Source organism: Hyla sarda, chromosome 11, assembly GCF_029499605.1.
Source record: "Hyla sarda isolate aHylSar1 chromosome 11, aHylSar1.hap1, whole genome shotgun sequence".
Classification (NCBI taxonomy): Eukaryota; Metazoa; Chordata; class Amphibia; order Anura; family Hylidae; genus Hyla; species Hyla sarda.
The window spans coordinates 45,787,518-45,799,572 of record NC_079199.1 but is presented as its reverse complement, the minus strand read 5'-3'; the positions used below and the strand labels follow the sequence as shown (position 1 = coordinate 45,799,572).

Sequence of the window (12,055 nt, the reverse complement as noted above, 5' to 3'; positions counted from 1 at the left end):
TAATCACCTGCCCAGTGACATTCCTACAGTGAAGCAAGATGGTGACAGCATCATTCTGTGTGGGCGTTTTCAGTGGTTGCGACCTGGAGACTAGCCAGGGTTGAGGGAAAGCTGAATTAAGCTAAATACAGCAATATTCTTAATTAACCTGATCCAGACCTCAGACTGGGATGAAAGTTTACCTTCCAACAAGACAATTGGGAGATTTATCAAAATCTGTGTAGAGAAAAAGTGGAGCAATTGTCCATAGCAACCAATCAGATTGCTTTCTTAATTTTCATAAAGGCCTCTTAGAAATAAAGAAGCGTTCTGAATGGTTGCCATAGGAAACTGTTCCACTTTTCCTCGACACAGAAAAGAAAATAATAAAAAATCCCCAAAACGTGGTGGCCTCATACCGAAGAAGACTGGAGGCTGTAATCACTACCAAAGGGGCTTCAAATAGAGTAAAGGGTCTGAATACTTATGTCAATGCAATATTTTAGTTTTCCCCTTTCAATAAATTAGTAAATATTTCTAGCATTCTGTTCTCACTTTGTTATTATTGCAGTTGTTATTATTGCAGCATTGAGTGCAGAATGATAGGAGGGGGGAACAGATTTTTTTAAGCACAAGACGGCAACATAAAATGTGAAAAAAAAGTGAAATGGTCTGAAAACTTTCTGAATGCATTGTATCCTACTCTTTCAACTCTTCTTGGCCCCATAATATTTTTCAATGAATATTAGTTTTACACTTAAATCTATAACAATTTTTTTTTCACATCATTTTTATTGAAGGTATTTTGTAACATTATACAAAAGGAAAGGAGCATTAAAGGACATCTATAGCAAAAAACAACTTATCCCATATGCACAGGATTAGGTGTTTGATCGTGGGGGGTCCTACCGCTGGGGAGCCCTGCATTGCCGCTCTATGTGGGCGGCCAATGCGCATAGCGTCATCCTCTATGAGGTCGACGGTATGCGCCCTCTACGCCCCCTCCCATACAGTTCTATGGGAGAGCTGGAGAGGCCCGAACGCTGCCTCCCCGCCTCTCCCATAGAGCTACATGGAGGAGGCATGTCAGCCGTGACGTCACGCTGTGGCCGCCACGCCTCCTGCATGGAAGAGCCGCGGCATAGTCGTGGCCCTGTGCAAGAGATCGCGGGGGGTCCCAGTGTTCGGACCAACCGCGATCAAACACTTAACCCCTGTCCTGTGGATAGAGGATAAGTTGTTTTTTGCTGCAGATGTCCCTTAAGTCCACTGAGTGGACAGTAATGGAAGATACACTTACAGTAACGGGCAACATAGTGGTACACATTCAAGAGAAGTACATCTATTACCAAAAAAGTGCATCATGTTATGATTATAATTGTGCTGAGAAAAGAATAACTCAGATCATGCGCTCAAGAAGGCTCCTTGGGTGAAGGAGGATGAAGTAACTTTTTAACTATTTATATTTCAATTTTTTTCTCACTAGGAACAAGACGTGAGCGTTGTGGGTACCGTATTATACGTCATCGCCGCCACTCCGAGGAACAGTTGCATTGTTTTGGAAAAAACAAAAAAGTTATTGAAACCATAGGGCGTGTAAATGAAGCTCTTCCGTGCTCCATGGGCCCGGAACAGTTTGTTTTATCTCTTATCGAAGCTGAACCACCGAATGTTCTGCTGATGAACCGGCCCTGTAAGCCCTTCACCGAGGCTTCCATGATGATGTCATTAACAAAACTCGCCGACAAGGAGCTGGTGCACATGATAGCTTGGGCCAAGAAAATCCCAGGTATTGACTAATATCCTTTTAACTAAGAAGTTTTATGGCATTTTTAATTCTTAACATTATTGCAACTTTGCACGTGGGCAAAAATCCTATTACTGGCGAGTACTTACAACTAATGCCCTATAATGTGATACCCTAACATGCTTTTAAGTGGGTCACACACAAGGAAAAATTGGGGTACTCTGCAGTACAAGACACAACTTCATATATTTAGTGGTCCTTTGCCATATCTTTCCATAACTTGTACCTTTTCGCATCTCTTGCAGAAGAGGAAGATTGTATAAAACTCAGTTTCCCTGAAGTTACCCTCCCCCTTGTTGGCCTATGTATGGGCTACTATGAGGGTGAGCTGTACATATCTTGGAGCTACTCATGGGAATGGGTTATAGGTCAACACAACTAGTTTTTCATAATGGTAATGATAGCCAACCTTTATGGCCTGATGACAAAAAAACACAAAAAAAAACTTGTTTTTGCAGGTTTTGTAGAGCTGAGTCTCTATGATCAAGTTCGATTGCTGGAAAGCTGTTGGCTGGAGGTGTTGATGATGGGACTTATGTGGCGGTCAATCGATCAACCTGGAAAGCTTATATTTGCCCCCGATCTAGCTCTTGACAGGTAAGTCTTATTATAGTTACCTCCATGTAAAAGAAGCTTGGAAGCTTTATTCGTATAAAGTGCAGGATACTTGCAGCTCACATTACAGAGATGGAAGGGCAGGCCGCTGCAAACGTTAGGATAGGTGGGACAGCTGTTCCACCCGCATGCACAGGAACAGATGAAACAGCTGTCACACCTATCCTAATGTTTGCAGCGGCCTGCCCTTCCATCTCTGTAATGTGAGCTGCCCAATTATCCTTCACTTCATACGAATAAAGGTGAAAGTCTGCACAACTGAAAGACATGGTGAGTACTTCCAAGCTTCTTTTACATAGAGATTTAACAAGCGTTTTGTGCCCTAATGGATATGCACATCCACCTGTTCAGATATGTATTCAGTGTATAAACTGCACGGCTACTTCATGTCCGTATTGGGGAGTTATAGTGGAACTTGTTGAGTGAGAGTGGTGCCGAGGTTATCTGTTTCTAAGACTAGTGCTTACTATAGTTACCATGAACTGCTTTTTTCTTTATCTTATCAACTGGTTAGGCCTGACTCATTTCAAGTTTCCAAAATGTTATTAAACTCTTTGATTTTCATGGAAAAAATAAGTCAACCTTTAGTTTCTTACATGGTGATGCAATTAGGGAAGGTGTGAAGCCTCACTACCTCCTTGTCCGTGTCACAAACCTTACAAGAAAAAAGCATTTTATCTAACAGAGCTTAATGCTTTTCAAGAGTGCTCAGAAGGCTTTGTTTGCCTAAAATCTAAATATCACAACTTCTTAGGTGGTGCTAATGATTTAGTCTACATTGTGCTCATTGTTCTCATATGTTCCTTTTGGTAAACAAAAACAACTAGGAAAAGACTTAAATCATTACATGTCTGTAGATAGTACATGGGACTGAAGAAGAACTAGGCAATATTTCCAATGTGTTCCTAATGTTTTTATTGCCCCTTTCTTCTTCAAGACTTTCCTACGTGTTCTCATAGGGTCCCACTTTGTTCTAGTAACTTTCAGGAAAGATAGTGGTCATAAGCTGCCAATGTCTATAATGAAACAACCCCTTAAAGATATTGTCAGTGGGAGTCTATAAGGCTGGATGCTCTGTGATTGGTGAAGTGGAAAGCCAAAGGTAAGAATTCTTTTTTTTCACAAGCCTCTTTACATTTTGAGTAGATGTCTTTCCAAAGTAGTTATATTCCAAGATATGAAAACCTGACCAATGACAAATGGTTTTGTTACTAAATGCAATGGCTCCTTCTTGTAGGTAATTGATTAATGTGTCCCTGTCATTTTAAAAAACATTCACATGTCAATAGTTTTGATCAGTCAGAGTCTTAGTGCTAAGACTCCCAACGATCGTTAGAATAATAGCGCGCTTCACTCCGTTACTGAGGACAGGAGGCTTTGTTCCTCTTTGAATCCTTTTGCTAACTGAATCCTATTGCCTACACCAACCTGCAAACAGAGGAAGGGCAAAAGAGAAAGATGGATTCTCTCTGAGAGACATGCACAGTAGGTACATTCTCCATGGGTCATCTGCACCTTCAAACATCTTTGGGGACTTTGTCCTTAGATACATAAAGTATCATTTTAGGCTACTTTCACACAAGTAAAGTTGCTCCATTACGAACGGACATTAATGGCTCTTGTTTTTTCCTACTTTGGCTGCCATTAACGTCCGTTATTGTAATGGAGAATAACGGAAGTTGAATGGGTTTCCTCTAACATCCATTATAAGTCCCGATATTGCGGCCTAAGATAGCCGGAGATAAAGACGTGTAATGCACACATTTTTCTCCCGCTATCTTCCTAATGGATGTCACCTACCTGACGAAAACCTAAAAGAGTTGTTCATGACCTGGCTGTTTAAATGCATGTGTACTTTATATGTGCAAAGAGACAAGTTCCAAGATACTAACTTAAAGTGGCAGAGAAAACAAAGCCTTCCATCCCCAGCAGCTCCACTCTTAACCCACTACTTCAAAATATTCTGACAATAGAATCCCCTTACTGTGGATATTGCCCAATGTCTACGGCCGCTAAGTCACAGCAGTTAGTTTTCTACAAAGATTCACCCTTCATGCATTGTACCTCAGATTACACAACACTGTCTGGAGGCAGTTTAACCTGGTATAGGAGAGCGCTTTTTACTTTGTGTATGCCAAGCTCAAGTGTATTAGAGGCCATGCTAAACTGCAGCATGCAGGCTTCCTTTCTGCTTGGCTACTACCAAAGAGTCTTATAAATCAGCAATGGAGGGGGAGGAAGGAGGTGTGCAAGCTGCAGCTCAGCACACCCTCCATGACACTTAAAGGGGTACTCTGCCCCTAGCTTATTCCTTTATCCAAAGGATAGGGGATAAGATGTCTGATTGCGGGGATCCCACCCCTGCAATCTCTCCTGCAGCACCCCTGTTTCTCAGCTGCACAGAGCAAGGATCGCTCTGTGGCTGATGAGGGGCAATGCAGGGGACAAAGTATTGTGACATCACAGCCACACACCCTTGTGATGTCACACCCCGCCCCCTCAATGCAAGTCTATGGGAGGGGGCGTGATGACCACCCCGCCCCCTCCCATATACTTGCATTGAGGGGGGTGGGGCATGATGGAATGAGGGGTGGAGCAGCTGAGAAATGGGGGTGCTGCAGGAGAGATTGCGGGTTGGACCCCTGGCATGACCCCCACAATCAGACATCTTATCCCCTATTTTTTGGACAGGGGATAAGTTGTCTAAGGGCGGAGTACCCCTTTAAAGGAGTAGTCCGGCGCGCACTTTTTTCATTTTATCCCGTCCGGGCTGCAAAATAAAAGAAAACACACTTTCTCTTACCTGCCAACGAGCCCCCGGAGCTCTGGCACACTCCAGTACAGGTGTTCAGTCCCCGGACTGTATTCTTCTTACTTCCTGTTAGCCCGGCACGTCACACGGAGCTTCAGCCTATCACCGGCCGCAGCGATGTCCCGCCTCGGCTGGTGATAGGCTGAAGCTCCGTATGATGTGGGCTAACATGTAAGAAGAATACAGCCCGGGGACCAAACACCTGTCCCGGAGCTCCGGGGGCATGTTGGCACGGAAAAGAAAGTTTGTTTTCTTTTATTTTGCAGCCCGGACGGGATAAAATGAAAAAGTGCGCGCCGGACTACTCCTTTAAGCTTGAAAGAACAACATGATTTTATAACTTTGCAAACAGTCATCAGCTAAGAGACAGATATTATTTGTTTTATCTTCCTGTTAGCTATCTACAGCATGATGAAACAGTGCCACACTTTTCCTTTTAGCCAATACTGAAAACCTCCTATATATGAAAGGGGTGCTTTTTTTTAGATCAAATATATATCTTTTTCCTAGTATTTTTCATAATCTCATAGAACCCTTTTAAATAAGGAGAATATGTTCCACTTTAAGATTTTCTTGTTGTTTTCATTGCAACTTATTTTTCTTAATAGCTGATACTTGTTTACCCGATAAACATCCTATTAAATCATTTTACATTGAAAATAACACTTGTTAAAAATCTTCACCCCCGCCCTTCACCAAAACAATCCTCTTAAAAGTAGATGAATTTTGTGATCCGCACAGCAAAACCCTGAGCTCCATGTCAATTTACCACAATCTTCAAACATTGCTGAGCCACGGAGAGAGTATGCACAAGCCGACTCATTATTTCTTCATTTGCTCCTCAATGTTCTGCAGCTTCTTCTGCATTTTGGAATATATTCCAATTTCCTTTGATTGACTTGCAAATTATAGTTTTTTTTTGTCTTTTAAGTTGAACCACTGTCTCCTCCCGTGAACCCTCTTGTGATTGAGAATTATGTAAAATATTCTTCAGCATTGTGTTAACAAGCGGGTCAATTCTGATTCAGCAGCTGTTGTTCCAGTAAATATTTATTAAGGAACATCTTTTAAAGGGAACATTTGGGAAATCACAGTGTAAGTTCTCATAATGAAGACAGTTACTTTTCTTAGTTTATTATAATTTTTGGTTTAAACTTTTTCTTAAAGACCTAGGACATTTTTTGTTGTTGTAAACCTACCATAGAGTAGGCTATGCCAGTGGTAGAAAGGGTTCTAGCACTAAACTTCCCCTCTTTCAAGATGGGCAACCAATGTTGCAATTCAGGATCCTGTACCGTGTGCCCCCAACTGTTATTTTTATGAAGATTCAAGCATTCAGATCTTTATAGATCTTAAACTAAGAGAATGGCAGAGCAGTATCCAATGACTCAGTTGACATCTTCTCTGATCAGTCGGTCACTTTCCCTTTAGCATGTCCATCTGGCCCAGACCGCCAGGATGATTTCTTCCAGCAAACCGGTCTCTGCAGTAACAAATAGCTGCATTTTTCTAGCACCCTCCTTACCTTACCCCAATTTAATAGGTAGTTTCTGCAGTTGGTAGGTTTGCCAGCATATAGCCCCATAGTAGGTAGTTTCTGCAGTAAAAGGAGACAGCTTCTTGAGACTGAGCAGCCAGGCTACTTCTTTGAAAAGTTTCATAAGACAGAGCAACCTGCAATGTACTTACAAGTTTGCATATCCTTGGAGAATTTATAATAGATGTACAATTTTTAAAGAAAACCTGAATGACTCACAAAAAACATGTATTTTTTTATGAGATTCTTATTCATCTGTAAGTAATAACTGAATGTCACAATCTAAAACATGGCAACGAATAAAAAAAATGAAATGACCCCTGTTCACAAGTCTGCATACCTTTTAGTTCTTTGTTGTATTGACCCCTTTTGGCATCAGTGACAGTGTGCAGTCTCTTGTAATGTTGTCTATGAGGCCCTGAATTCTTGCAGGGGGTGTAGCTGCCCATTCTCATTAACAAAATACCTTCAGGTCAATCACAGTCTTTGGTTGTCTTGTGCGAACTACACATTTGCGTGAACTACACAAAGAGGCTCCATGATATTCAGGTCTGACAGGGCTGGCCCTACAATGGGTACTGCTGGACATTGGACCCAGGTGGCACCTTCACAGGAAGATTTTTTTAACCCCTTCCCAACCCATGAGGTACCGGAAAGGAATAAAAATAAGACAATGTTTAACCCCCCCCCCCCCCCCGCGCCCCAATAAATGTTTACATCACTCTCCTTTTCCCATATTTCAAATAAAACACTGTAAAATAAATATTTGGTATCGCCATGTGCGTAATTGTCCAAACTATTAAATTATGGTGTTCCTGATCATTAATGGTGAATGGCATAGGTGCAAAAAAATCAGTGATCAAAAAGTCATAGATACGCAATTATACGCAATGTATTGTGAACTTTCATGCAGAAGAATGCAAATTGACTGCCAGTATTGTATGATAATGTACTGCATTCGTCTTGCCATGAATTTTCACAAGCTTCTCTGTGCCTTTAGAGCTCATCCACCATTCCCCCAAAACATCAGTAAGCCACCACCATGCTACACAGTGGTGATGATATTCTTTTGGCTATAGTCTTATTAAAACCATTCCGAACATGACGCTTGTGGTTGTGAACATAAAGCTCTTTTGGTCTCATTACTCCAAATTACAGTCAGAAGATGTGAGGTATCAAGGTTTTGTCAGACATGTTGTCACCAGGCTTCTTTCTGACAATTCAACCACAAAGCTAATTTTTGTTCAGTTATCATATTGTGCTACTTGAAACAACCAAACCCTCTTTTTCCAGAGCAGCCTGTAACATGTGGGTTTTTCTAAACAATTCCCTAAAAAATTTAAGTGCCCATTTAAGGGATTAAACCATACTGATGGGCTTTTTCAAGGTTTAGGAACCATACTGACGGGCTTTTTCAAGGTTTAGGAACCATACTGACGGGCTTTTTCAAGGTTTAGGAACCATACTGACGGGCTTTTTCAAGGTTTAGGATATTTTGTATATGCTTTTACATATTTTTAACGTTTCATTACCTTTTGACAGTTCTTTTGGAAGGCCTTTTCTGCTCCCTGTGGCTCAGTCTCCAGCCTGCTCAGTACATCCACGTGAGAACTAGCAAACTCATTGGCTATTTATTCACAGATATATGGACATTGTCTGATGCAGTAAATGTGAAGAAATACCTATGTGAAACATCAGACCACACAATCTAATTAGATAAAGATTTCAAGTTTATTAGTGATCAAGAAAAAATCTAAAAGCAAATAAAAATGAGATAGCAGTATGAACACTAATTGCAATTTAAAAAGTCACAGGTGTAGGAAATTAACCTTTGACTGCCATTATCCCTGTGTGTGTCCCCTTGTGTGTCTGTATCAAGGCAAACATTTAATATATATATATATAATTATATATATATATATATATATATATGTGTGTGTGTGTGTGTGTAAACTTTTGATCAGTGCCATTTAAGTGTTTTCTTGTGTCATTACGATCTAAAAAGTAAATAAAATTAAAAAAATTGGCATAATCCGTTATAATTTATAAATTGTTGCCAGAATGTCCCATTTTCCACCAGGGTATGCAAACTTTTGAGTACAACTGTATGTGAAAACTTGCAGTCTGCAGAAGAGATAATAAGTGCAATTTTTAATAAAGACAACATCTTTTTGTATCATAATACCTTAAATGCAGTAATAAAAATGCATTCAAAGGCCACCATAGCTGCTTTAAACCAAATGTCCACCATAATCTTCTTTCTCTAGAACAAAGAGTTAATACATATCACCTGCTGCAAGATACAAACCCTGAATTACAACATCATCCTGCAGTCATTTGATCAGTTACCATTTTGGTATCTTCCCCAATAAACCTCTGATTATTTTTTTTTTTAGCTCAAAGTCTTTTGCTAAATGATAGTGATATGAAACTAGTATATAAATATTTTACCATATTGCCAATCCCCCTACCTGAACCTTGATGATTCTGATGGTGTGCTAACAAATGTAGGCAGAGTTGTAGCTAGCCTTTCATTCACCTGAAGAAAAGATTCAGTTCCCTTCCTTAGCCCTGTATCTTAAAGGGGTACTGTAGTGGAAAAAAAATAATTCTAATCAACTGGTGGCAGAAAGTTATACAGATTTTTAAATTACTTCTATTTAAAAATCTTAATCCTTCCAGTACTTATCAGCTGCTGTATGCTCAGAGGAAGTTGTATAATTATTTTCAGTCTGACCACAGTGCTCTCTGCTGACACCTCTGTCTGTGTCAGGAACTGTCCAGAGCAGGAGAAGTTTGCTATGGGGATTTTCTCCTGCTCTGGACAGTTCCTGACGTGGACAGTGGTGTCAGCAGAGAGCACTGTGGTCAGACAGAAAAGAACTACACAACTTCCTCTGTAGAATACAGCAGCTGATAAGTACCCAAAGGATGAATATTTTTAAATAGAAGTTATTTACAAATCTGCTTAGCTTTGTTAGATTTTTTTTTTTTTTTTAAATTGTTGTCCACCGGAGTACCCTTTAATACCCTGTTCCTGGAATGGCTTGTTGCATCCTTTGGCTACCAGCACCTGGGGAATATGCCACTTCCTAGCTACATACTGCATACAGTTATATGACCAGAAACGTTCTCCTCTTATCTATACCTCGAAATGAGATTGAAGGGGTACTTCGGCCCTAAGACATCTTATCCCCTATCCAAAGGATAAGATAGGGGATAAGATGCCTGATCGCGGGGGTCCTGCCGATGTTCACTCCAGAGGCTGAAGATTGCGGTGGTCCCTAGCGACGGGTCCCAAGCGGCGGGACCCCCGCAATCAGGCAAGGGGGGGGGGGTAAGGGGATAAGATGTCTTAGGGCCGGAGTACCCCTTTAAGATGCTTTTAGCCAGGAATTTAACTACAGTACACTGATGACGCATCGATGAAGCGAACACCAAACGAACCCTACATGTATTGGCTAAATGTGATATCTTGCAGCAGAACAACTTTTATCTCTTATGTTTATGGCCAGGCAAAGACCCTTTCTCCTCAGTTATAACATAGACAAAACTGGGTCCAGTGCTTGATATCTATAAATTTCACATTATGAAAAGGGGACGCTCATAAGAATGTTATCCACTATTTATTCATTGAAACTTTTAAAGACAAAGAGAAAATTTGCAGAGGTCTTGTAGCCATCATGCGCCATCGTAAACCCAGTCATAATCTAGGGTTTAGCTATAGGGGATGTGGGGGTCCTCTACCACATGAAAGAAAACAGCGTTATAAACAGAACATGGTGGGTGCGTGACCCTGAAGCAGATTTAGCATTTCGGGCCCAGGAGCTACAGTATGTGTCTGTCCGTACTTACAAGTGACATTCATTATTGTCTTACCGAGGGAGAGTCTTTTGTCTACATAACTGTATGAATTAAATGTTTTTGTTGCCATCACAATGCACTGCGGATGTGGCTGACTTCTACTCTCTGTATTTACAGGGATGAAGGCAAATGTGTGGAGGGAATATTGGAAATCTTTGATATGCTGCTAGCCACCACTTCAAGATTCAGAGATCTAAAACTTCAACACCGAGAATATCTCTGCCTTAAGGTGCTCATCCTGCTGAACTCCAGTAAGTAGGCTGTTAGTTTATATGTTATAGAGCAACTCGGAATTAGTACCAATACACATGTGTTGAAAAATCTAAAAACCAAACAAACCATCAAACATGTACAAAGAGGTGGAAAAAAAGTCTCTCTTATCACTGTTTGGGTTGAAGAGTGACATACGGCCGCTTTCAAGACTATGGGGAATTTTAGGTAATGTCTGGACCTGGCTTATTGAAGTGAAGAGTTTCTCTAGGAATAATACCGTAATAATAATAATAAACATGGCTGCTTTCTTCCAGAAGCAATGCACAGCTATTCATGTGTTGAGTCTCATATTGAAGCAAATGCTGCTCAGTGGCAACACCACACCTTTATGTGAACAGGTGGGGCAATGTGTGGTAGCACGGGTGGTGTAGGGAAATACCTTATCACTTTGTGAAGCCAGGGCACCGTTATCCTATACACAGTGGCGTTGCTAAGGTTGGTGTCACCCGGTGCGATATAAAATGGTGTCACCCCATACCTCACCCCCCCCCCCCCAGTAAGTTTTTAGCCTGTTGTGACAGGCGCCACTGATGTAGAGCAGTGTGAAAAATTCCAGTATAATAATCAAATATACCAATTGCCAAAGAATGGGAAAGCACTAAAAAAGGTTTCACCAATTAAAACTACATCTCCCAGTATGACCTAAGCAGTGGTGAGGTTATGCTGGGAGCAGGCCCGGTGCTGTCATAAGGCAAACCATGCGTCCGCTTGAGGGCGCATGGACTCGCAGCTGATGGGGGCGGAAAAATGAAGACTTTTTTTTTATACTAAGACCCCCACCTGCGCGCCCCGCCGCCGCACAGCAGAGGTCACTGCCACCACTCCACCCTCTCTGGTTTTATTGCTGCGGCCCACCGAGATTCCCGAAATGGAGCTTCGCTTGTGTAGGCAGAAATCCTTGCACCGGCCCTGGCTGGGAGTTGTAGTTTTACTCATCACAACTGCAGAACTTACAAGTGACTACAGCTCTGATGGGACATAATGAGGAAAATACACAATAATATCAGTGACTACAGGTGACTTCTCTATAGTCTTTCCTTATACACCCTCATCATACATAACAAGGATCATCCTCCTGCCAGTGGCACCCCTATCATCCAGGATGGTGGGGGTGCTACTGGCAGAAGGATGATCCTCCCAATGGATTATGAGGGTGCTACGGCCAGGA

At 41.4% G+C, this 12,055-nt stretch overlaps 1 protein-coding gene across 11 annotated transcripts in view; it reads left to right on the top strand.

The window, feature by feature from the left end:
• The window catches only part of ESR2 (estrogen receptor 2), a 196,711-nt gene that overhangs the window by 110,012 nt on the left and 74,644 nt on the right, over positions 1-12,055 (top strand). For all 11 annotated transcript variants that reach the window (XM_056546604.1, XM_056546602.1, XM_056546603.1 and 8 more), the window contains 3 exons: positions 1,466-1,768; positions 2,245-2,383; positions 10,732-10,865. In XM_056546604.1, coding sequence (XP_056402579.1) covers positions 1,466-1,768; positions 2,245-2,383; positions 10,732-10,865 — 576 coding nt within the window. The remainder of the gene's footprint in view (positions 1-1,465; positions 1,769-2,244; positions 2,384-10,731; positions 10,866-12,055) is intronic.